Source organism: Pogona vitticeps, chromosome 1 (assembly GCF_051106095.1).
Source record: "Pogona vitticeps strain Pit_001003342236 chromosome 1, PviZW2.1, whole genome shotgun sequence".
Classification (NCBI taxonomy): Eukaryota; Metazoa; Chordata; class Lepidosauria; order Squamata; family Agamidae; genus Pogona; species Pogona vitticeps.
This window is the reverse complement of record NC_135783.1, coordinates 67,612,882-67,640,687: the sequence shown is the minus strand read 5'-3', so window position 1 is coordinate 67,640,687 and position 27,806 is coordinate 67,612,882. Positions and strand designations below refer to the sequence as shown.

Sequence of the window (27,806 nt, the reverse complement as noted above, 5' to 3'; positions counted from 1 at the left end):
AACTGTCATGGAGAAGGACATCTGCCTTTCAATATATCTGAAATGCACATTGTATTTTGTGTGTGTGCGTGCATACGCACAAGGGCACACAGACACACATTTTTAAGGCAACACTAAGAAACAAACAGAATATTTGGCTTTTTGGTTCTTTGAGGTTATTATGAACAAATAGGAAGGAATCTATGGCCTGGAAGAAATATCTGTAGAATACTGTATTTTTTGCACCATAAGACTCACTTTTTTCCCACAAAACAGGGGTGTGGAAAGTCTATGCGTCTTATGGAGCTAAGAAAACAGATTATATTTTCCTGTTTTCTTCTCCTAAAAAATTGGTGCGTCTTATGGAAAGGTGCGTCTTATGGAGCGAAAAATACGGTACGTTGTAACAACCAATGAGAACTTGTGTAATGAACCCAATTTAGGATCCAGGCAACCAGGCCATTTCTGACCAAAGTCTCAGACCTCATTTGCCTAATTTTCTGAGATCCATGTAGTCACTTAACCAGGTGCCCAGGAAGCTGTTGTGCTTGATCTTCCTCACCAAGAAGAAACGGGTGCCTACATCCAAGTTCACTAAAATGACTGTCTTTTAATGGAGTTGAGATATCCCTTTCCAAAAGTCAGCATTACAAGGTTATGTGACTCTATCAATGCTATGAAAGTAGCCAAGAGCCACAACATATGTGAGCAACATATGTGAGCTAGTTTATGGGAGGATGAAGGTCAATTATGTTTTACGCAGTGTTTTGATTAAGTGTCTCTAATGAACAACAGATGCTTGTTGGCTAGTGCTGAGGTTTGCAATCATGCAAGTAGGTATAACAAGAGGTAAAATATCAGCAAGACAAGACACTGTTCACCACAGACCTTAAAGGGCTGCAATGAAATTTTGGGGAGAAAGGAGGCATTTGGGGTCATTCAGGATCACAGAGGAGGGACCTGGCTGGCCTGGGGACAGGGAGGGAAAACTCTTTCAGAGTGTTTCTTAGATTGTTTGTAATATGTAAATACAGCCAGAAAGGATTTATAGAAGATGAAAAACTTTGAAGGGTTGGGATATAATTGCATGACTGAAATAAATTGGGATCTGGATTGGGGTTTTTTAAGTTGCATTAAAGTAGCGTGGTATTCACATATTTTTCTGGGTCAGTGTGTGCAACCTCCTGGGACAACTTTTAATCCAGGTATAAGATGTGTGATATATCAGTTGATGAGGCTGTAGGGGCTTTTAAAAATCATTCGAATAACATCTGAATGGGCTTCAACAATAATTAATGGGTCTCAAGGAAACACTCATTAGGCCCATTAGGAAGAAACAGAACTTGGCGGCGGATGATATTGGTAATTATAGGCCCGTCGCCAATGTTTCTTTCCTTAGCAAGGTAGTTGAGAGGGTGGTGGCCAATCGGCTACAGGCTCTTCTGGATGAAACCAATGCCCTGGATCAATTCCAGTCAAGCTTCAGGCCGCGCCATGGCACGGAAACAGCATTGGTCGCCCTGTTTGATGACCTGCTGAGGGAGGCCGACAGGGGAAAAACTTCTCTGCTGGTCCTCCTCACAGCCGCCTTTGATACCATCAACCACGGTATCCTCCTGGAGAGGCTCTCCGAGTTGGGAATCAGTGGCCTGGCTTTGGCCTGGCTCCGTTGCTTCTTGGAGGACCATCCCCAGAGAATGCATATTGAAGAGAATTTCTCGGCCTTGTGGAGTCTCAAATGTGGGGTTCCGCAGGGCTCGATTATCTCTCCAATGCTGTTTAACATCTATATGAGGCCACTGGGAGGGGTCATCAGGGGATGTGGGGCTCCGTGTCATCAGTATGCAGATGATATTCAGCTCTGCATCTCCTTTTTTCCAACAACAGTGGATGCTGTTTCATCCCTTGAGCGCTGCCTGGGGGCTGTTCAGCAATGGATGCAGGAGAACGGACTGAAGCTGAATCCGGGCAAGACGGAGGTCCTTCGGGTGGGCGCCCCAGACATCTGTGGTCTGGGAAACTCCCTCTCTTGCGGGGGTGACTCTTACCACCAAGAGTGAGGTCCGCAGCTTGGGTGTACGTTTGGACCCGGCGCTCACCTTGGAGACCCAGGTGTCATCAGTGGTCCGTTCCGCACATTTTTACCTTCGGCAGATTGCCCAGCTGTGTCGCTATCTTGATGTGGGGGCACTCACCACTTTGGTCCATGCGCTCTACGTGGGGCTGCCTTTGAGATTGACACGGAAACTTCAGATGGTGCAAAATGCCGCGGCCAAACTTCTAACTGGCGTGAAGAGGCACCAACGTATCTAGCCCGCGCTGGCCGCCTTGTCCATTCATTTCCGTGCTGATTTCAAAGTTCTTACAATTACTTATAAAGCCCTAAACGGTTTAGGACCTCGATATCTGACAGAGTGCCTTCTCCCACCCAGTTCTACCAAAGACACTCATTCTAGCCAGGCCAGGCGATTGAGGGGCCTAACGCCAAGGGAAGTCCAAAAGGAAAGACCGAGGAACTGGACCATCTCGGCAGTGGCCCCTCACCTCTGGAACAACTTGCCCTTAGAGATCTGCCTGGCTCCCTCTCTGGGTGTCTTTAGAAGTAAACTAAAGACATGGCTATTTAGGCAGGCTTTCCCTCCTGCTGTATTTTAATATCTATATTTTTACATCTTTGATTTTCATATGTTATTGGTTTTATTGTTTTTCAATTTTGTTATGCCACCCAGAATAGACTATCTGTCTAGATGGGCGGGGTATAAATCTAATAAAATAAATAAAAATAAATAAAATTTAAAATTGAGGCCGTGGGGGCTTCAGCTTCCTGTTTTTTGTTCTCCCAAGGCTTCCAGAGTGAAACGTCTACACCAAAACCCCTGTGCTGCCGTAACTATGGAGAGATGCTCTCATTGCTGGCACATCATCCTGGAATGGCTTTTGAGGATTTTGCCCAGTACTTTCCCCCACCCCCATAGTCACACTAGCTGCCTCTCACATCCACTCACCCCTGCCATGGCCACTGTCAACTCATTCCCCATGTTGAGGTGACATGGGTGGCAGGGACAAAAGCCATGTTCTTCTGTTGTGGTGTGATTTTTTTTTTAATATTGTTTAAATTGGGGGTTTTTTTTGTTATTTTTTCAAAATACCATAACACTAGATCAGTGCTATTTTTTTTAAAAAAATTACAAACTGGACTTCTTCTCCCATCTTCCACAGCTGGAAACAAGCTGTCCCAGCCGCTCCACTTCTCTGAAGGAAGAGAGAAAGAGCAGGTAGAGTAGACGGTGTTAAAAGTGATTTTTCTGGGTTTCTCATCATGCTTTAATATTTGTTTTTCTTATTTTTTGAAAGTAGAATTGAAGTAGATCAGTGTTACAGATATAAAGTATATCTATAACAGGTCAGATTGCAAGTTCCTACAGCCTGGAAATCCATGATCCTGGCATCCAATCCAATACTTGATAAAAACCCCACAGACACAATTTATTCTGACACAGGTGAGCACACACACAAAGATGATTCAAAAGAAACAATATTCGCAATCATGTTAAAATAAACAAGCCCCAAGAGATGTTTTTAAAAATGCTTTCCAAACAACAAAAACCATACTTCCTGGCCAAAAAAGTGCACACTTAGCTGTACGTCATGTAAACAGATTTTTTAAAATAAATTTCAAGCATATTCACCTGATGCAAATCTAGGAGGATTCTGACATGTAATCACACCCTTAGCTATGTAACTTAACTATTTGTTTTTTTTTCTTTGTTTATTTTTAATTTCATTAGCTTTATATACTGCCCATCTAGAAGGTGTCTACTCTGGTCGGTTTACACAAAAAATAAACTATTAAAATATAAATGTACTAAAATATGACCCAATTTAACAAAAGAATCCAAGATGGATAACAGAAAAAGAAAAGCAAAATAGGCTAGGTCAGTGGTTCTTAACCTTTGTTGCTCAGGTGTTTTTGAACTGCAACTCCCAGAAACCTCAGCCAGCAGAGCTGATGGTGAAGGCTTCTGGGAGTTGCAGTCCAAAAACATCTGAGTAACAAAGGATAAGAACCAGTGGGCTAGGTGATGGCTGAAGGGAACGCCTGCGTATATAGCCATACCTTCAAATGGGTCTTAAAGGCCCTCAGCGAGAGGACCAGGCAGATCTCTACAGGAAGAGATTCAAACTTAGCACCCAGAGACGAGGGGCCACTGTTCTACTGATATTCCACCTTTCTTCCACTTAACTCAAGGTGGCATACATAGCTCTCTCCTCCTTCCCACACAATCCTGAAGTAGTCAGATTGAGACTGTGTGTGTCTGCGAATCACCCAGTGATTCAAATATTTCTTTCCTCCCCTCTCCATTATCCAGGGTCCACTAGGGAAGGGGGAACAGACCTAGCACTGCCAGTATTTCAAACCCCGTGTGCTTTTCATTAAGAGCAGCTACGTGCAATATAGAAATGCAACAATGACAGATCACCTTAACGTACAGAGTATGTGGGAGGTGGTGCTGAGTGTGATCACCTTGAATATACGTAATCGAGAACAAGATGTATTCTTGGAAGCTTGTAGTTAATTCTCCCCCTCATCAAAATAAACACTAAAATGGACATGACCTAAGGTAATCAGCGTTCTCCATTCATTAGTTTTATACTACAGGCTCATGAATGAATTATATATATATAAAAGCATACCTGAAACATTATTCAGGCTCCCTCATGCCAGCCCTTTTATTTTACTTCATAAAGGAAAGGGAAGGTAGATGACCATCACCCTGAGGGCTGCTCAAATAACTAAATTTGAGCGGCATATAAATAAAATAAATGAAATAAATAAAATAAATAAATATCTGGCTGATATTTTGGTTGGGCAAAATGTCTCATTACTTGTGTTAGCATAAGCCTAGACAGTAATAGTAATGACAGTCTGTGGGTGGGGAGATTCATCACAGTACAATGATCTGCAGCATTTCTTTCCTTCCAGGATTCTCTGAATCTCGCTTAGACGTGAACCTTTTGAAGATTATTTATGTCTCTAGGAAATAATGAGGCAAATATAATTCACTTGGGATGCCACACTTTATACTGTAATAGGGGAAACAACTAAGCTATAGTTGTAGTGATGCCACAAATTTTTAAGGAGCTGTTCATTCTATAAAAAAACCCTCTTAAAACCAACGATATCTCATTCATTTATGAGGCTTGACACTTTAATAGCTGTCCAGCAGGACAGAAATTATTATTTCTATATCTATGTCATGACAATTTGTCATGGCACATCACCACAGTGCGCCAATGTTGTGTTACTTGGTTGTAATGCAGAATCATCATGTTGACTAGGCAGAGAGATGGATAGCTTTAAACTATGAAATGGTATACCACACAGAGGTTTATTTTTATTTTTTCCTGGTCTGTTACAGTAGTTTAGAATGATTTACTATTTTTGTTGCATAAACTCTAACAAGCTAGCTAAGAATTCCTCTGAAAACCATCCTCCCCAATATTCTCCTGTTATAGAAAAACTAGTTGCAATAGAAAATACATAGCGATTGATTTTGTGTACATACACGGTGAAAAAATCAACTGCTATTTTTCCACATATGCATCTGCTTCTGGATGCTTCCCCGCATTTCCCAAAAGATATCACAACTTATACAATTCACTGATTTCTGACTGGAAACTATATTCACCTCTATATTTGGGTCCATGAAGTACAATTTTAAAAAGTAGATTAAAAACACACACCAAAAAACAGCACTTGAACTGAATTCTGATATTCCCCTACCCTTATTTCATTTTTTTTTTTTGCAGTTTCATAGACAATTCTCACAGTCAGTACAATCTGCTATGCAATGAGTAGATTAAAATGGAGACTTAAAGTATTCTAAAGTTACACATTGAGGTGCTTGTACAGTCAAATCTTCAGTGTTGACTTGCCGTGTATCAAGATAAATGCTCTTAAAGCCAGTGAATATCTTGACATTTTAAAGTAAATCCCCTGGCAAAATTATTCCCTTTAAGACTGCACATTTGTACTAAACACCCGACTGAGTTGCTGAGTCACTATTACAATTGTGCAACAGTTGATAAATTATACTGGATTAATAAATCGCCACATCAGAAAAATACAATGCTTTATGAATTGGTGGTATAAAACAAAGCAAGGGAAATCTAAGTAAATGATAACTAATGTAATGCAAATTGACTATCAACTAAACATCTGCTCTTATTTACGCCACATAATTGGGATTTTTGGTGTTGTTTAACTATATAAATTCATGATACTTTGTGTATTTACCTATAGGTTTTCTTTAACTGAAAATTAATTCATCTTATAGCAAGATCTACAATTGTGTTGCTTTCTCCTAAAGACATATCTTGTTAATAAGCCACTGATGTTTCTGTCTAATAAATAATGGCTGATCTGTTCTAAAACCACATTGAATAAGCCCAAGGACCTCTCTTGCCCCTCTGGCTTCCATTAATTTAGGTATTATGTTATCATATCAGGTTTTAAGCAGTCTTAGGACAAGCATCTGAATGCTAAGAGGGGCAGGAAAGATTCTAGAATGAGCATTCTAAAGACAGTGAGAAATCTTGATAAAATTAAAACCTACTACAGTATCTTCACAAGGTAGGTAGGTAGGTAGGTAGGTAGGTAGGTAGGTAGGTAGGTAGGTAGGTAGATTCCCCTACTAGCATTAATAAACATTTTCCTGATACCTCCCAGCAAATTAATATATTAATTATAAAAATTAATATAATATTATAATTTAATGGCAGAAATTCTAATGTGAAGTTACATTTTTCAGAAATAAAATGTTTCTGATTTGTCCCCCAAAGGCCTCAAGGCTCCCATGGAATCGTCTTCCTTGTTATGAAGCATCAAAATGCTGACAACACATATCTCTATCGCTTTTTTACCTCTTCTTCAGAAGATGTCAATGCCATCCAGGTTCTGGAGTGTTATCTAGCTTCAGTTCTGGAGTATATAAAGGCTAGCAGACTGAACCTGAACCTGGACACAATGGAGAGACTTCTGCTGGCGGCTCTCTCGATCGATTAGGTGAAACCACCATGTGTGTGACCCGGGAATGATCCTAGGCTCTCACTATGGCTCTCACTAGGGCACATCAAATTTCAGCTGTGGTTAGGTCTGATTTTTGTCCTCCAACAGACTGCACAGTTGCACTTCCTGGATGGAAATCCCTTACAAAGTTGGCTCACACGCTCATTCCCCCATGGATCAACTACTATGTGGGGCTTCACTTGAGGCTGACCTGGAGACTATAGCAGGTGCAGAATGTGGCAGCCAGGCTGATTACCAGAATGAGGCTCAATTGCACTGGTTACCTGTTGTGAGGCCAGGTTCATTCAGTCTTCCTTGGCTTCGTTGCTATGGATGGCCATGCTGAGGGAAGTCAAGGAAGACCTCAACTAGGATGTGTGCCTTCTTGGTAGTGGCCCTTGCATTTTGGAGTTGCCTTCCGCTTGAGATCCGGCAAGCCACCACCCTCCAGACTTTTAAAAGACAGCTAAAACACTGTTTAGGGAAGCCTTTAAGGATACCCCCCCCTCTGTTTTCGGTTAGTGTACACTTCAACTCTGTGCCACTTTGCTTTATTTGGTTTGTTCACTTAGGTTGCCTTATTACTTTGAGGGTTCATTTTTTTTTATTTGAGGAATGCTTGGGTGGGGGTTAGGGTTTATATCATATTGTAATGAATGCCCAGAGTAGTGGTCACATTAAGATGGGTGAGATACAAGTGTTAGTAAAAATAAATACATATAAATAAACTGCCCTGTAGCTGCTCTGGTGACATACAAATTGCCCTACTTTGCCTAATCTGGACACTTGTTTCCATAGCTAATGCACAGTCCGAGTATAAACACTCTTATATCACACCAAGGCAGTGCATCTGGATTCTTGAAGCCTACATCATTAGCATATAAGCTCTGGAAGGCCCTACAAAAGCAAGTAAGACTCTGAGTACAGCCCTAAGTGATGGGCCACGTATTTGTGATTCAGGCAACCCTAATGAATACAGAGAAGCTTGTCACCACAATGACAGTCACCAGATAATTGACAGGCCAAAATAACTATGTATGGGTAGTTGTGAACTGTCTCAGTGGGAAAATAACCCATGTCAATGAATTCACACTTCATCAAGATATGTATTAAAATATTCAGAGACGTTTAACAAATGACAATGATGTTAGGAATCCCCAAACAATTTGAGGCTCCATTTAAAAAAAAAACACACAACACATACCAATCTTTGACAAACATGAAAGAAGTGAAGGGATGAGAGAAGTATCACTATTTTCATTAGCGTTATGATATGAATGAAGTTCCCAACACCGGGACAGGCTGCAATAAATTACTGAGCATGCATTTTGTTTGCTGAAATAGGGTCAATTCATCATTTAACTGAAAAGGTTCCATTATGTTAATGTCTTATAGAAGCACTTTCTGCTGTTTCAAGAAAGGCAAAGGGGAGAAAATGCATTTTTTACATTTAGAATTATGGTGGAGAACAAAAGTACTGAACATCAGTTAGGCTCACAGTAGGCCTGGTCAACCCAACAATTAGCTTCCAAAGACTTGAGAAAATGAGTGTTCTTGCTGCTCTGGCTTAAAAAAAAAAGATAAGGAGCATCCATAGTCAATTGTTGCTTACTGATAATAGAAATAATGAGTTAATTAAGTGCAAAGGCAATCTTTGGAAAGTCTCATTTCCAAGCAACGGTGCCAAATTAAAGTGTGGTATCGTATTACTTGGACTAAGAGTAACTTGCCTGAAGTGTAAATGGATTGCCTGTAAGTGGCAAAAAGAAACAGTGCATATAGTCCCATGAGGTACATCTAAAAAGGTATACTCTCCATGAAATAGATAATCTTACAGATGATTGGCCACTGCAAGAGAAAGATACCAGGGTACATGCAGATGATTTTTAAAATCCTGTCTGACTTTTCCTGATCTTTTTATTAAAAATGGTAGCTAATGTTGATAATGTTCACTAAAGATATTTTATTCAGTCAGAACTGGAAGCAGATTGACATGTAAAAGGCCATTTTAAACCAATATCATGCAAAGTGCCGCAAATGTATTCAAAAATAACAAAAAACACGTATTGTTCTATTAACACACATCACATTAACAATATAATACAGACAAATCCCTCTTTAAGAGGAGGGTACAACTTGAATTTCAACAAAGTGCGTGGCTGATGGAAAGTAGCGAGAACCACAGATAAGGAAAGGTGAATATGAACAAGTGCTATAATAAAAAGCCCACTTTCACCATTGCTGTGATGACACAAACAACACTGCCAAGAGGAGCTACCAAGAAATCATGTCTGGCTTTGAAGCTCTAGGAAGGAAACTCAAGGACTTTGAAGCCCAGATAGTTTTTTCATCCATCCTACCAGTACGAGGAAGAGGAATCGAATGGGAAAGGGAAATAATTCAGGTAGATGACTGGCTGTGAAGGTGGTCTCGACAAGAGGGAATGGTTTTTGGGACCACAGGCTAAGCTTCCTAGAAGAAAGACTGCTAGCATCTAACAAGGACTGGGAAGAATGTGTTTGCCCACAGCATGAAGAACTTCATCAGGAGGGCTTTAAACTGAATTGGAAGGAGGAAGGAGATGGAAGCACAGAGTTAAGTGTAGATGAAACCTTACACACAATAAGAGGAGTGGACCAAACTGATCAAAAGGGCAACAATAATATTAACAATTTTAATCACAGTAATAGTCATAACACAAATCATATAATAATACAGTGGTGCCTCGTATAACAAGTGCCCTGTTTAACGACGAATTCGCATAGCGATGGCATTTTTGCCATCGCTTTTGCGATCGCATACCGATGTTGCCTATGGGGAAAAATCGCTTTGCGATGTTTTCCCCATAGACACCATTTTCCCCCAGCTGAGAAGCGGGAGCCTCCGAAGGAGCGCTCCGCAGCTCAGCTGGGGGGGAAATGCCTGCGATGGCCTCGGAAGGACCCTTCGGAAGGGTCCTTCCGAGGCCACCGCCGGGATTCCCCTTCCCAGCGGTCGGCTTCCCTGGCCATGGTCGGACTCTCAGGACTCCGACCATGCCTGGGGTAACCGGCGGCGGGTGGGATCCAAGCCCGGGATGCCTGAAAGGCATCCGGATCCCACCACCCTCCCCACCTCCCCCCGCGGCTTGGATCTGACCCGCGGCGGCTGCCGAAGCCATGGCCGGACTCTTCGGCAGCCACCGCAGCTCGGATCCAAGCCGCGGGGGGAGGGTGGTGGGATCCGGATGCCTTTCAGGCATCCCGGGCTTGGATCCCACTTGCCGCGGTGGTATCCAAGCCTGGGATGCCTGAAAGGCATCCGGATCCCACCACCCTCCCCCCGCGGCTCGGATCCAAGCTGCGGCGGCTGCCAAAGAGTCCGGCCATGCCTCCCCCCTCCCCCCCGCGGCTTGGATCTGAGCCGTGGGGGGAGGGTGGTTGGATCCGAATGCCTTTCAGACATCCCGGGCTTAGATACCACCTGCCGCCGGTTACCCAAGCCATGGGCAACTGTCGGCGGGTGGGATCCAAGCCTGGGATGCCTGAAAGGCATCCGGACCCCCCACCCTGCCCCCGCGGCTTGGATCCAAGCCGCAGTGGCTACCCCAGCCATGGCCGGACTCTAGGGAGTCCGGCCATGGCTGAGGTAGCCGCCGTGGGTCAGATCCAAGTCATGGGGGGAGGTTGGGGGATCCGGATGCCCAGATCCGACCCGCAGCGGCAACTCCCAGCCATGGCCGCTCTCCCCCACCACCACCATCGGGTGCAGCGGGAGAAGCCGCCCGGTGGGGGGGAGATCGGATCGGCTTCTGCCTTTCTTCCAAGGGCTGCCTCGACTGTGCTTTCAGCAGCAGAGGAGGTGCCCGGTGGAGGAGAAAGGCCAGATTGGCTCCTGCCTTCTCCTCCACCGGGCACCTCCTCCGCTGCTGCAAGCACCATCGGGACAGCCCTTTGGGAGAAGCTGGGTGGTGGGGGAGAAGGCAGGAGCCGATCCCGTCTCCCCCCTCCAAGCTTCTCCCAAAGCACTGCGCCCGATGGTGGGAGAGAAAACCGGATAATCCGTTCCTATTAGAATGGATTATCCGGTTTTCAATGCATCTCTATGGGAAAACGCGTTTCACTTAGCGATGTTTTCCCATAGCAATGTGTTTTTTTTTGGAACCAATTAACCTCGCTATGCGAGGTACCACTGTATTCATAAAAATGTACAAAGACAAACAGGCCACAAATAACACAAACTCCGGTGTCTGTATACGAATGCCAGGAGTATGGGAATCAAACAAGAAGACCTGGAAATTTTAATTCAGGAGGGTAAGTATTACTTGATAGGAATAACTGAAACTTGGTGGGATGCCTCCCATGACTGGAATATAGCAATTGAGGGATATAAACTGACCAAAAAGAACAGAGAGAATAAAAAGGGAAGTGGAGTTGCAGTATATGTCAAAAATACATATTCCTGCACAGAAATACAGGAGAAGGAGATTGGCTGTCCCATCAAGAGCATCTAGATCAGTCTAGTTGGAACAAAAAACAAAAGAAACTTGGAGTCTACTACCAACTACCCAATCAAAGAGAGGAAGTGGATGAAACTTTTGAAAAACAAATTACAGGGTTTTCAAAGAGACACAGTGTAGTAGTGATGGGATATTTCAAATATCCGCATATATGTTGGGAGGCAAATTCTGCCAGGTATGGCCCTTCCAAGAAATTCCTGGCTTGTGGTGCTGATAATTTTCTCCTACAAAAAGTGGAGAAAGAAACCAGAGGATTTGCTGTCCTTGACTTGATTCTGACCAAGAGAGATGACTTGAGTAGACTAAGAATAGACATAGTATAGAAGGGCGGGATAAAAATTAAATAAATAAATAAATAAATAAAATGTCTTGGTGGGGGAAGTGGTAGTAAGGGGAACTCTACGCGAGAGTGACCATGTCTTTCTAGAATTCCTGATTTCAAAGGAAACAAGCAGAGTGTAGCCACACACTTCTGCTGGATTTTTAAAAAGCCAACTTTAATAATCTCAGAACAATCATAAGTGTTAGGATCTCCTCCCATGGCAGGAGATCCTAACAAGAAAAAGAGTCCAAGAAGGGTGTGAACTTCTAAAAATAAAAAATAAAAAATAAATTCTAAAGGCACAACTACAAACAATTCCAAAAAGGAAAAAGGTGGGAGGCGGCAAGAAAGGCCGGCGTGGCTTCACAAAAAGCTCAGGGAAGACCAAAAAAAAAATCATGTAGAGGAAGTGGAAAGAAGGCCAGGCCATCAAGGACGAGTACAGACAAGTAGCAAGGAAATGCAGGGATGGCATTAGGAGGGCAAAAGCTGAGAATGAGCTGAGGTTCGCTAGAGACACTAAAAGCAATTAAAAAGCATTCTTCAGGTATGTGAGTAGTAAAAGACATAGTGACACAGCTCTGCAATGGAGATGGAAAAATGATTACAGAGGACAAAGAAAAGGCAGAGGTGCTCTATTCCTATTTTAGTTCAGTCTTTTCCCATAAGATAAACTATGAATTTCCAAACAAATTGGAAGTGCAAATGGGGGGGGGGGAGGACAGGATTGCAGCTGGAGATTGATAAACAATAGTCAAGGAATACTTTACCCCCTTGAACGAGTTCACCTCGTTCAGGGCCGGATGAACTTCATCCGAGAGTACTGAAGGAACAGACTGAAGAACTCTCACAACTGTTATCTGTGATTATATTGGAGAAGAGTGGGACTTGTAGTCACTGAGGATGAGAGAAAATGGAGTCAGTTAGGTTTCAAAGTCAACGGAGCTGAAGACATGGGGATGTGGTAAAGGCTGAGAGGCTGTTTTTCCTAATTTACAGCCAGGCTGGTACAGAGTGAATCTTGATAAGAATGCAAGGTCGAGGAGGCCCTAGTGTGAAGACCCAACTAATTCCTTTCTAATTAGAATGGAGGTAACCCACCTGCATCTCCATGAAAACTGGAGGCGGTGTGAGCAGTTATGCCTCTTTGAGTCAATTGGTTGACAGCCATGAAGGAGGTCCGAGGAATGTAGAAAAATGGACGATGGAGTATGTGAGAGAGAACCTTTTTCCTAAGAGAAGTTCTTGATGGATTGTGTATCGTAAGGAAGAAAGAGGTGGGGTTAGCCCACCTTAGTTCAGCTTTGTAGTGTTTCTTATTTTAATGGGAAATAGCTGTTTTATTTAACTGTTGTAACCTTTGAACATGTCTTCATGCTAATGCCATGAATTTATATTTTCTTAATAAAAAAATTATTAAAAACCTCACTGAGGACTAGTCTCTTGGACCAGCATGGTTTGGCTAAATCCAGAAGAGTGGAAAAGTCACTAACTGGCTACTACAGGGAAATCCTAATAGACTGAGCTATCGTGGGTTCTAAGGAATCAAAGAGCCCATGTTTAAGTACAGTACTTGCTAAGTACTGAGTAAAGTGAAATGTTCTTTAAAAGTCAGGCTTGTTCAAGGTACATATGCCATGCACTACTGAGGCTTGAGGACTTACCTCAGTGCAAAGTGGTAGATTTGTGGCCTGTGGAACTCCTTGCCTGAATGCCATGCGCTCCATAGGGAGACAATGGTCATCACATTATCCATTATTTTCTTGAAATTGCTTCTCATCCAAGCAGCTTCTTCAGTCTGAGGAGAACTGGTAGGCGAGTAGAGGGGGTGTATTTTTTGTTTTGTTTTGTTTCAGTTATTCTGTTTTTTCCCTCTGTGTGGACTGTGCTTGTGTATCTATTTCAGTACATACTGTATATTGAAAGGGGGGGGGCTGGATGATTCTTTTGTTTTCATGGACTGTTGCCTGATTTTGGAGTACATAGATTCCCTATTGATTTCCTTCTATTTCGTTGGAGTACTTTTTAAATGTTCTTTATGGTTTTTGGAGGGCCAAAACCAGAAACTGGAAACTTGTAATGAAAGAATCTTAAACAAGTTTTCCCTTTCACATAAAACAAATGGACTGCTGCCTGAAAAATACAAGAACGAAAGAGGCACTGTCTGAAAGAATCCAGAACAAAAATACAATGTTCACTAGTTAAAACTAGTCCTCCAGCTGGACCCTTTCCTAGATGATGTTTGATGACTGTATGGCTACAGTGACATTCCTCAGTTACATCCTGCGTGGATTATTGCAATGTTCTGTATGTGGAGCTCTCATTGGAAAGTGCTTAGAAACTTTGGTGGTTCCAGGATGCAGGTAAGCTCTTGGCTACAGCTAGTCCTTGTTAGAACAGCTTTTCCAACTAGGGGTCCTTTCCAGACACAATGTGCTCATTTTGACTTAAAAAGGCCTATACAACTTGGGTCCTGGTTATCCATCCTATAAACCTACCTGGGCTTTAAAGATTTTTGGGGAGGTCCCCCTCAGTCACAACACCCTCCCAGCCAGCTTTGGTAAGGATAAAAGAAAGGGTATTTACAGTGGTTGCTCTCAGGCCTTGGAAACCCTTCTACCAGAGAGTAGGCTGCCCCCCTTCCTATCCTTCTACTGGTAGGAAGAGACTTGAGTATTGTTTTCAAGCACACCTTAGTAAACAAATTCCTATTAAGCAAGGGGCTTTAATGCAGAGTTCTGTACATTATCTTTTTAAATATGTTCTTAAGTTTTGTTAAGAGGGGTTAAAGTTTAGTAAAAAAAATACAAATATTGTAATTTGCTGTATTTTTAGTTTGTTGTAACCCTTCTTGGAGCCCTCTGTTGGTAGAAAAGATGGGTATAAACAAACAAACAAATCAATCAATCAATCATTGTCCATCTCTTTGTAACAATCAGATGGCTGCTTTGTGCATACTGTATATATGCTTTGCTTCTTGAAGAGAAAGATCAGTAGATTTGTGCAGAGACAGTTTACACAAATTACAGAGTTTGTGACAAGAAGAAATAGATGTTCCTAGTCTTACTCTTGCCTGAAGGTGAGGAATCTGGCAAGGCATGAATATTCCTTGATGAGGCATCTCCATAAAAGAGAACAAAGAATTTACCAACCATTCTTTGCACCCTTGCTTTCTGTCTTAACTAATACCGTGGCAATTCCCTCACTACAAAGTTAACACAATAACAGGCCCTCAGTCTCCGTTACTCAAAGGTCAAACTGTCACCTAAGATAAGACAGAGAGATAGACATACACACAAACGCAGTTCCTTTCCAACCTTCTTCTCTCTCATATTTTCCCGGCTGTTCTTTTCCCTTCTAAGTCCCCTACAGCTTTCTCTCTTAGGTCAAAATGGATGTCTGTTCTCCTTCCCTGAAGAGAAGCATGTATCCCTGAAGCTGTACTTACGTGAATTACAGAAGCCTGTTCTGTACTGAACTAATTAATCTCTTTATTTGGAGAGCAATATATCTTCTGCTATGTGAGTACAGGAACAAACTTTGCAGTTGAATTACATCAGTGCTAAAAGAAAAACATGTACAATACATACTATATTTGTATAACTTTTACCTGTTCTTCTGGGAAAACAATAACAAGAGATTGGCCTCTGATAAATTCTTTGTTATGACTCATAATTAGACCTAATGCTTAATAGACCTTTCTTTAAAAATGAACTAATTAATTTATGCAAATTGGAGGAGATAGGGCTACTATTCAGTAATTATTGATTCCTATTAAGCAAGGGGCTTAATAGGACACAAAACAGATTTAATTGCAAAACATAGCCCCCTGTTCATCTATGGAAGATTGGCAATATCGCATATATTGTTTCTTTTCATAAAGAAAAGTGTCACGGCACAAACAAATACGGTTTCAACATAAAGCTTTCTCTTTTATATTAAATGATAAATTCTTAGACATTCAGCTTTTTGACAGAGAAGCTGAAAACAGGCCATAAACAGTAATGACTGGTTTCATCTGGTTCACTTGTTGAGCATTTATACACATTCATGTTCCATGGTATCAGTACATGCACGTGTGGCTATGCTGGAGGCCATTTTGGATGGATCAGTGCTCACATTTTGATGGCAATGCTTAAGAAAATGATAAGGTGTGTGTGTGGGGAGGGGAATTTATTTCATGTTAAAGAGTGTTCAGCCTAATGCCACATTAAAATGGAGAAGAGAAGACAGACATTTCTCCATTACCTGACCTGGAACTAATTTGACAGTATACATTTTGGAAATATGACAAGAAGTTGAGAAACTTGGGTTTCTTGTTTGCTTGAGGCAAAAGTGAGACACAGAACATTTTTAAATGCTCATTAATAATCAGTAACTAAATAAGAAAAAGTCTAGTCTTAGCTCCTTTAAAGGAACCCTCAGTCTTATAATTTGAGAAAGGAAATGCAGAAATATTATTTACTTTTAGGGGCATGAAAGCCCTGTGTGTGGCTCAAAAAGGCTCAGCCCTTTATGGACACTCCTTGTTGTGGACCTCATCACCTGTTAATTATGTGTGTTTTTTTAAAGTCACAAGCCCTATGTAGCTCAACTCAGAGTATAAGGTGACCACATTTCCTCTTTTATGGAGGATCGTCCTCCATTTGAAGAGCTGCCAGAGGATCATCCATTTTTTACAAGTGCCCTTCATTGGAAAGGCTATCTAACCAAAATCTATTTAAAGCTAAAGGACAGTGATCAGGGACCCTGAAATTGCCCTTTCACAGTGCACACCTGGACAGTTCATTTAGCAGACGCACAAGATTATCTGGTCATTCAAGTGAGATGCACAGTAAGTCAGTTTAAATTATAAAAATTAGTTCTGATTTTGCATCTATCTATCTATCTATCTATCTATCTATCTATCTATCTATCTATCTATCTATCTATCTATCTATCTATCTATCTATCTATCTATCTATCTATCTATCTATCTATCTATCTATCTATCTATCTATCTATCTATCTATCTATCTATCTATCTATCTATCTATCTATCTATCTATCTATCTATCTATCTATCTATCTATCTATATACACAAATCAACATATCCAAATGCAAATCAAAGTCTTCCTTTTTTGTGATGCAAGCCCTCAAGGTTGTGCAACTGGCTACCCTATCTGTATGTGTATATTCTCTAGTAGATCATGAAAGCTCATGAACAAGGGCTACTTAATGGATTATTTTAAAATTCCGGTGAAGTAATGATCACTTATATTGACCTACCTGCTACCACCTCTTTCTTCATTCTTCCCTCCTAAAATCCAGCCATTTTGACTTAGCTCTTCTTCACATAACAAATTATGTGCCCATATATATGATCATTGTCCATTGATTTCCCTCTGCCTTCTGTTTATCATTTTCCTATTATCTACCTTTGTACATCAGTTCTGTACTGACCTAACTTTTCATTATATTACTTAGACACCTCTCAGTCCCCTACATGGTAAAATGTGTTGCTAGCTCTTACAAGGGTAGCAGCAAGCATCCAACATAATCAAAAGGAGGGATGTACAGCTGTATCTTTATTTATAAATGCCATATGAAAATGTTATGTGAAAAAATTCATCTCTTCAGTAAAACTGGGTGCAGGGAAGGGAATTAATCCAACATCCTGCCTCTGTCACTTTTGCCTCTTCCTCCCATTGAGCTATCTTTCAGAATCTAAAAACCACATGTCATAATTGTTCTTACAAGATTATAGATTAAAATAATGTGCTTGTCTCTGTTTTATTGGAGCAAACCTTAAAATATTCTGAGAAAAAGAAATCATACCACTAGAATCTGCTTGTCACCAACCACCGCTCAGGCAGAAACGTCACTCAGCTAGGCTGTCACATCCATGACAATCATAATACAGTTTGGCTGAATCATAAGCGGAAGTACAGTAGTTGAGAAGATAAGGGCCAGCTGCATCTGCTGTGCTATCAATCTACCATCAAGCCTTTTGCTAAGTCTGGGTTTGGTCAAAGTGGATTTCATGCTGGCCAAAAACTCATGAACAATATACCATGCAACCAAATGCAAAATTCTGTGAAAAGACTCAATACATATATATACTAGCTACCACTAGTACCAACCACAGGGAAATAATACCAAGAGATGAATATTAATGTATGCTACCTAGAAACATGGGAGGGGGACATGATAATGTGCATCAGAAAACAGTATATTGAAATAAATGATACCCAAAGGAGATGTAGTTTTGCCTGAGTGATCAGGCTGAAACCACAAGATACCTCACTTGCATTAATTAGGGTCTCTGTTAATAAGACCAAGTTCTTTGGGTCTTGATTAAGACACAAAGCCACTGGTGTGACAGAAGGGTTATTCCATAGATGGTGTTTTTTTTAAAAAAAAACAAGGATGAAGTATAGTACAATTAAGGAAAAGGAAGCAGGTATATCCTCTTCATACCCAGGCTTCCATCAGATATAATCCTCAAAGGGCATAATCAAAGATCTGTTCTTTCCACCTCAGCGGAGCACAGACTACCAAGAAGTTAAAAATGGGGTTTTATACTTGGCCTCCTCTTCTTTTGCAGTATAGCATGCATGGACAGGGAGGCGAACAATAGTCAGGCAGCGTGTTCTACTGAAAGGAGGGAGAAAAGAAGGGAGATGTACACCCTAAGGGAGACAAATTCTTTCTCTGACCAGTTTAACATAATGTCACCTTGACAAGATGAACTACTGTCAGAACAGCCACCTGGTAAGCTACTCTCATAAAGTCAGAAGGTTTGCTTGTGTTATCTTTACATCATCACATCTCCTCAAAAGCTGTTGACATGAAACTGGGAATAAATGGGTCTCATACAGCAAATTTCCCATTCACCACATGAGTTGTCTTATTATATATTGAGAGTGTGATATCCACATCATTAACTGAGGCACCAATATGTTCATAAAGCAAACATGGTCATCATCAGTAGATAGCCTGAGGTTGATCAAGTCAACTGCACAAGTCAGTAACCCTCCCATGATTTGTATACTTTCTGCATGCTTTGTAAAATCATTGGAAGTTACTGCAGTTGTTTGCTCATCACTGAAAAATGCTTAACTTCTTACTCAAGGCTGCTACAGATTTCTTTGACACCTCTTCACTGCAGAGTAGTTGCTGTGAATCGATCACAGTATTTCACAGGTCATTGCTTCAGGACAAGGGAAAAAATTTTTTCAATCCATCTCTGGTCACTCTCATGATGGAGATTCTGGTGCCTTCCAGTGGCACAGAGAAATCTGCTTCCAGTATTCATTCTGAGAGCTGACTGATATGACCACTGTGAGGGGCTCACATCTGAAGAAAAGCAAGAGTTCAATTTCAAGTTTTAACTAACAAGCGGTAAATCCATCCTGAACTATACGATGGTTTTATAGTGAGGATGGGGAATGTCCTATTTGTTTTTTCTAAGCACTGCCAATAAAACAATTGGCATACCAGAGAAAAATCAAGGCTAATTACCTTTTCTCTGATAAATTATCTTCTGTAGATGGGGTTATTTTGCTTCGATGTGTTTGTTTCAAAAGAAAATTTTTTTTGACATGGGAGGTAATTCAGAGGAGCATAGATTTTTCATATTTTGATATTTTGACAGAACTCAAGAGAACATTCTTGCAGCTATAGTAACCTTAGATGGCTGTCCAGTCTCTATTTAAACATTCTCAGCAAAAGAAAATGTACTTAGCCACCAAACCAGGACTTTTCTGAGCCCTCCACCTAGAGTCCTAGGAGTCATGTCTCCCATCATCCTTTACTGGTCCAACAAAATATTGGATAAAGCAGGTACTGTATAATGCAAGGAAGCCAATGAGAAGTGCCTCACTTTAGGCTAAAGAGCTGGCTTCTCAGGAGCCTGCAGTTCTTCAACAAAAGTCACTTGAAGCTATTTATAGAACAGCAATCATCAGAATGCTTTGTTATCTTGTCTCGTGGATAGTGGACATGGAAATATCTAAACAGTCCCACTTTGGTGCCTCATGGTATAACTATTATAAGACCTAGAAGGTCCCTTTTGTCCCACTCAAATTTCTGGATTCTTTGCTGATTTAGACATGAAGCTCTTTTCAAGAAAGTTTGAATAGAGAGAAGTAGGCAATTCTTTTCATAAACGGATGTTGCAAAGCTGATAGAGCTTTAGATGACGCTCACATTATAATGGTAGTAGATAAATAAAAGAAGCAAAGAGACACTCCTCTACATTAAAGTAACAAAATTAAGGCAAAGAGGAAGCTGTGTTTCCATATTTCATACCAATACCTCCCTTGAATTAGACCCTTGATCAAGTTGCAGTTGGGAAAGTAATGAATGACACTATAGGTGATAACTAAATTGCCACATCTTTGGCAGGGAACAAACTTGTTAACTACATTTAAAGTTAGATTACCAGGAGGCAGGCAGACTAGAATGAATGCATGTTTTGTCTGTTGATAAGAACAATTGACCAACGGGAATGAAGTACACATGCATACCACTACTGACTCCCTGATGGCATTGGTTGTTATAACATGGCAGCAGTTTTGCTTTGGATCATCAAAGCAAGCAATAGTTAAATATCAGGTTGTAGCTGGGCTACAACAGCTTTGAAAACAGTGCTGTATCTCTGGGGTTTTTCATATATACGTACATTCATCTGAAAGGCTGGAAAAATGGGGGGGGACAAAAATATGTGTAAAGACACATATTGTGTTTTGAAATGCCTAGATGGCTCCACATATTACCTGAATTGTCAGACGGAGGAGTAATGCTGTTGTCCCCGGTCTCTAAAATAACAGCAAGACCAGCTGAGTTAGAAGGCAGAAGGTTGGTATTGAGATCCACACGGGTAAGACTTGTTGCTTCCTTTTCATTTCTCATTAGAATACCACGGACGTTTCCCCTTTCAGTTTGAATCCCTTCTTGATCCCTTTTCTGTGAATTCTGAACAACATGGACAATGCTTTGCTGGGGCAGGTCACAGCTCTGAAACGCAAGAATAAAATTCTCCTGAATATTAAAATTCTAAATGAAAGGAAACATTACCTATTCTGTAATTTTAAAAAGTTGCTCCCAATGCATTTTATTTAGAATTTCAGTGTTTCATTCATAGGCATCCTTCAGTCTCGAGAGAATATGGTAACATGCTCTGTATGGAGGACTTGGAACAGCATCTAGTGTTTTGACACTGTACGCAAAGCTGGAGTGTCCTCTCCAGGGCATGAAGCCTGGGTAAAATAATATGGAGGATAGGCTGTTACCCAAGGAGCAAATCCCCCCTCTCCACGTCACTGAAATAGTCCAATGGAAAGGCAAGAGCCAATACAACTGGTTCCAGCAATGTCATAGGAGTTGGCAGAACGACACAAACTGCCTCCGGGACTCTGGCTAGCAAATGGAATATTGAATTTTGAATTATTAATACTCATCATGATCAGGCTACTCAGATATTTCTAAATATTTGACTAATGAACACTCTAAACAACTCTAAATTAAATATGTGAAAAGATAAGCTGAAGTCAATGTTGGAACTGCATTTTGGGCCAGCATAATGAGCCCTTCTGAAGGCTCAAGCATGCAGAAATGTGGTGGATTTAGTGCTACAATATGGTTTAATATTGTGTAAAAAAACTCAGTTTAACATAATAGAAATAAGAAGTCATTACACCTTCTTTTCTCCCCCTCAGGTGTGCCTCTTTCAGAAACATCTAACTAGGTTGATAACAAACCACAATTAATTGTTGCACCTAAACCCTAAGAAGTATTGTTTGTGCAAGATGTACTTTCTTGGGTATGAATGCAGTAGACATTTTTTACAGCACTCTGTCGTCCCCTTCTCCTCTTGCTTTCACACTTTCCCAACATCAGGGTCTTTTCCAGGGAGTCTTCTCATGAGAAGGCCAAAATATTGGAGTCTCAGCTTCAGGATCTGTTCTTCCAATGAGCACTCAGGGTTGCTTTCCTTCAGAATGGATACATTTGATCTCCTTGCAGTCCAGGGGACTCTCAAGAGCCTTTTCCAGCACCACAATTCAAAAGCATCAATTATTTGGCGGTCAGCCTTCTTTATGGTCCAGCTCTCACTTCCATACATCACTACAGGAAAAACCATAGCTTTGACTATGCAGACCTTTGTTGGCAAGGTGATGTCTCTGCTTTTTAAGATGCTGTCTAGGTTTGTCATCGCTTTCCTCCCAAGAAGCAGGTTTTTTTAAATTTTGTGTCTGCTGTCACCATCTGCAGTGATCACGGAGCCCAGGAAAGTAAAATCTTTCACTGTCTCCATATCTTCCCCCTCTATTTGTTCTTCTTTGGGATTGGGATGTAGACTGATCTTTTCCAATTCTCTGGGCACTGAGTTTTCCAAACTTGCTGGCATATTGAGTGTAGCACCTTAACAGAGTCATCTTTTGAAATTTTAAATAGTTCAACTGGAATGCCATCACCTCCACTGGCCTTGTTGTTAGTCATGCTTTCTAAGGCCCACCATCCTTCACAGGATGTCTGGCTCAACGTCAGGAACAACACTATTTGGGTTGTCCGGGACATCCAAGGCAAAGCAAAGCGTGCTGCTTATATACCGCCCCATAGCGCTTCAAGCACTCTCTGGGCAGTTTACAAGTTAACTATGCAAGCTACACATTGCCCCCCCCCCCCAGCAAGCTGGGTACTCATTTTACCAACCTCGGAAGGATAGAAGGCTGAGTCAACCCCAGGTTGTGAGCACAGTTTTGGCTACAGTACTGCGGTTTAACCACTGCACCAGATCTTTCTGATATAATTCCTCTATGTATTCTTGCCACCTCTTCTTGATATCTTCTGATTCTGTGAGGTATCTACCCTTTTTGTCCTTTATCATGTCCATCTCTACACAAAACGTTCCTTTAATATCTCCAATTTTCCTAAACAGATCTCTAGTTTTTTCCTTTTCTATTATTTTCCTCTATTTCTTTGCACTCTTCATTTAAGAAGGCCCTCTTGTCTCTCCTTGCTATTCTTTGGAAGTCTGCATTCCATTTTCTGTAACTTTCCCTATCTCCCTTCCATTTTGTTTCCCTTCTCTTTCCTGCTATTTGTAAGGCCTCGTTGGACAGCCACTTTGCTTTCTTGCATTTCCTTTTCTTCGGGATGGTTTTTGTTGCTGACTCCTGTACAATGTTACAAGCCTCCATCCGTAGTTCTTCAGGCAATCTGTCCACCAAATCTACTTCCTTAAATCTGTTCTTCACTTCCACTGTGTATTCATAAGGGATTTGGTTTAGATTATACCTGACTAGCCCCGCGGTCTTTCCTACTTTCTTCAGTTCAAGCTTGAGTTTTGCTATAAGAGGCTGATGATCAGAGCCACAATCAGCTCCAGGTCTTGTTTTTGCTGACTGTAGATAGCTTCTTCATATTTGGCTGCAGAGAAGATACTCAATCTGGTTTCGGTATTGCCCAACTGGTGATTTCCATGTGTAGAGTCACCTCTTGTGTTGTTGGAAAAGAGTGTTTGTGATGACCAGCTGGTTCTCTTGAAAAAACTCTTATTAGCCTTTGCCCTGCTTCATTTTGAACTCCAAGGCCAAACCTACCTATTTTTCGTTTTATCTCTTGACTTTAGCATTCCAGTCCCCTATAATGACAAGAATATTTTTCTTTGATGTCAGTTCTAGAAGGTGTTGTAAGTCTTCATAGAATTGGTCAGTGTCAGTCTCCTCAGCATTGGTGGTTGGTGCATAAACTTGGATTACTGTGATGTTGAAGGGTCTGCCTTGGATTCGTATTGAAATCATTCCATCATTTTTGAGATTATATCCCATTACATCTTTTCCCACTCTTTTGTTGACTATGAGGGCTACTCCATTTCTTCTACGTGATTCTTGCCCAAAATAGTAGATATGATAATCGTCTGAATTGAATTCGCCCATTCCCATCCATTTTAGTTCACTGACACCCAGGATGTCAATGTTTATTTTTGCCATCTCCTGTTTGACCACATCCAGCTTCCCAAGGTTCATAGATCTTACATTCCAGGTTTATGCAGTATTTTTCTTTGCAGCATCGGACTTTCCTTTCACTTCCAGGAGTGTCCGCAGCTGAGTGTCCTTTCGGCTTTGGCCCAACAACTTCATTAGCTCTGGAGCTACTTGTACTTGTGCTCCGCTCTTCCTCAATAGCGTGTTGGTCGCCATCCGTCCTGAGGGGCTCATCTTCCAGTGTCATATCTTTTAGCCTTTTGATTCTGTCCATGGAGTTTTCTTGGCAAAGATACTGGAGTGGCTTGACAGTTCCTGCTCCAGGTGGACTGCGTTTAGTCAGAACTCTCGACTATGACCTGTCCGTCTTGGGTGTCCCTGCACGACATAGCCCATAACTTCTCTGAGTTACTCCAGCCCCTTTGCCATGAGAAAGCAGCTATCCGTGAAGGGGGGGGTGTATATATTATGACAAATGCTTAAGAGCATAGAACTCAATAAAAGGAGGGGGATTTCAGCATAATTTAATGTACAGTTCTGTCTTTATATGAACTGCAGCATTTTCCCATTTCAATAAGTCTCACAGGCAGGTTCTTTATCTCTCTCTCTCTCTCTCTCTCTCTCTGTCACACACACACACACACACTTTATACTTTAATGAACTCTGCAATATTGCTTTTTCTCAGGCCTACACGTTGGGCATTTGTTTATAATTTGACTTTTAAAAAAACCCACCTTTGAATCATTTTAGAAAGTCTATTAATATTGATTTTGTACATGAAGGTCTAAAATATGAAAACATGGTTGAGTCTTAAAATTGAATTTAATAACTCTTTTCCCAAGAAAGTAATAATCCAGTCAACAGAGACTTGTCAGAGCAATGACTTTGCTGGCTTATTAATCAAAGAATGCTAATACTAGGCTTTAAGTTTCAAACTTCATGTTAACATTAAAGAGCTTTCCTTTACATCATAGTTAAATAGTTTAATATAAGTTAATTCATTAATACAAATTCAAGGTTACTTCATGAATGCAAAATTAATGGCATTGGGCTCATTCCACCATGAATACATACCAGCAGGTCCTGTTCATTTCAGGCAGGCATACAGTGTACAGTAGTTCCTTGTAGATTGCATGTGTTCACAGGCCATTGAAAAAACTGCTGGAACTCTTGGTCAACTATTTAAATGTTAATTCCCCCCCCCCTCAGAAACTATAGCTAACTCCTGTTTTAATACTTTTCCAGCAATAGCACCATCAAAGCCTGGATTTTTTTAAATGAAAGCTATATGCCCCAAACTAGGGTTTTTATTTAATCCTATCTAACAATTCAAATAATCTGGCAAAAATTGGCTTTGCTCTAGAAATATGCACAAACCACTGAACCAGTAATTTGTACCAGTTTGGGTTTGGGCTAAACAGGTGTTTGGCACTTCCCAGCCCCACCTCCTCCAGCAGGTGCCTACTCAGAGTTAGCACCTTGGCTTCCTTGACCCACCTCCTCCAGGTGCTGGGTGTCCACCAGAACCTGCAGGGATGGGAAGCACTGAACCCCTAAAAACGAACCAGCACAAGCTGCCGCTTCAGCAGTTCATGACCATCTCTACTTTGTTCTTTGAGGTCAAACAAACATATTTTTAAAAAGAAGAAGAAGAACTACTGTAGGGCTATGTACGTATAGATTTTCTTGACTTATCCTGCAGTCCTTATGTAGACCACATGGATAATCCTTTTTTGGCACAGTTTGAGAACCTCTGATTTAAATGAATCTTTATGCTGCACATTAACATTTCCTAGAGGGTTTTTTAGTCAGCAGCTCTGCTCCATTAAAATATTGAAATGCTTTTATTTAAAACATCAGAAACAACACTGCAGTTTTAAAAGCCTTTTGGTGATTCCATTGGGGCAATATCAGATAGGGAAACTTAAAATAATGTATACTGCAACACTCAATGCAGTACTAGAAATGTCATGTGCCATACACATCATCCGGAACCAAGACAGGCATACACAAACATGCAAAATATCACTATGTGTACATGTGCAATAGTCTTTCTCACACCTTTCTGGCAGCATCTCTTCAGTTCTACAGAGCGCTGCCTGAGAAACTGTCTATCTTCTGAGTATTCTCATCAGAGACGGGATCTAAAAGCTCTCTTCTATGCATGGATTGCTGCATTCAGTGCATTGATTTGCAGAATTGCATTTAAGGAACGATAACACTGAATTTTACTGCACTTTGCCTGAATTACTGCCTTTTCTGAACAATGCATCTTGTAAATACATGGCACAATATTTGTATATATGTATATGCTGACAACTCCCAAATACAGATGGGCCTTTTCACATGCAAGACTTAACATTATACCTTCAGCACTACTTGAGGGTTGTATTAAAGGAACCCCATCACAAAACTGCATCTGTCCTTGCGGCGATAGTGTTGAAATGCTTGCCCATATTTTATTGTTCTGTTCTTTTTGCAGAGAAGTGCGCAAAGAGTTAATTTGCCCTTTGTTAATCAAGAAGCCAGGACATTCATCTGAATTCTGTGTATCTTTTCTTCTCGCAGACCAACATAAACAAGTAATGGTACAGCTAGCCAAATGTTTAGTAGTAGCAAATTAAAATTAGGTCAATTATGGTTCTAAATGAGTAATCTTATATACAGTGGTGCCTCACTTAGCGATGTTAATCCGTGCAGCAAAAATTGCTGCTAAGCGATTTCATTGCTAAGCAATTTTAAAAAGCCCATAGAAACGCATTGAAACCCCTTCAATGCGTTCCTATGGGCTTAAAACTAACCTTAAAGTGAAGATCCTCCATAGGGGTGGCCATTTTCGGTGCCTCTAAAGTGAGATAAAACAGCGGGTGGCCATTTTGTTTTTCTGGCAGCCATTTTGAAACTGCCGATCAGCTGTGCGAAAATGGGGGCTTTGCGATGATCGCTTCCCTGCGATCATCGCAAAGCGAATTTTCCCCATAGGGACCATCGCAATGCGATCACTCTTGTGATGGCAAAAAGTCCATCGCAAAGCGATTTCATCACTATATGGAGCGATCGCTATGCGAGGCACCACTGTAGTTTTCTCTGACCAATTTTGGTAGGTATAGTTATCCGATGCATATGTAGTTGTCTGTTATTTTGACTCATATGCGTTAATTCTGTATCTTTGTAGATTTTATACTTACTTTGCTATGGCATATGGCTAATGCAAATAAAGGTTGATTAATTGATACATGGCTTTAGGACTGCAAGGCTCTTGATGCCAATAGCTACTGTCTCCAAAAGTGCAGACAAGGCAGAGAACTGGCCAGTGGGTTAAAGACAGCACCCTGAAGAATCTCAAATTTGGGGTTGGGTTGGCTGAACATAGCAGTCAAACAGAAAAGAGTGGAAGATCATGGGCAGAGTCACAATATCAGGTTAAGAATGGAGAGGCCTAGATCCAGACTCATCATCTCTTATGCCGTTGAACTGATCACAAATTCTCCTTAATATACCTGACAAAGCTGTAACAGGGTGATAGCTGGGTGAGGTCATCTGGAGTTGTGGGGCTCGGTGTCATCAGTATCCTGACAACACCCAGCTCTACCTCTCCTTTTCTCCAACTGCAGTGGATGCTGTTCTGTCCCTTGAATGCTGCTTCGGAATCACTCTGGGGTGGATGAGGTTGAATCTGGACAAGATGGAAATCTTGCACGTGGATGGCCCTGGTGGTCAGTGGGTTGGGAAACTCCCTTTCCTTGGGGGGAGTGACTCTCCCCACGAAGAAGGTGGTTGCAAGCTTGGGCATCTGCCTGGACCTGGATCTCACCATGGAAACTCAGGTGACATCTGTGCTCCGGGCAGCCTATTTCCATCTTCAGAGGATTGCCCAGCTGTGTCCTTATCTAGACGCGGGGGCACTCACAACTTTGATTCATGCACTCTTAATCTCAAGAATAGACTACTGCAGTGCTCTCTA

At 41.3% G+C, this 27,806-nt stretch overlaps 1 protein-coding gene across 4 annotated transcripts in view; it reads right to left on the bottom strand.

Annotated features, from left to right (window-relative positions):
- The window catches only part of PRKN (parkin RBR E3 ubiquitin protein ligase), a 982,733-nt gene that overhangs the window by 653,052 nt on the left and 301,875 nt on the right, over positions 1-27,806 (bottom strand). For all 4 annotated transcript variants that reach the window (XM_072994451.2, XM_078383207.1, XM_078383208.1 and 1 more), the window contains one exon: positions 20,629-20,869. In XM_072994451.2, the coding sequence (XP_072850552.2) occupies positions 20,629-20,869 (241 nt within the window). The remainder of the gene's footprint in view (positions 1-20,628; positions 20,870-27,806) is intronic.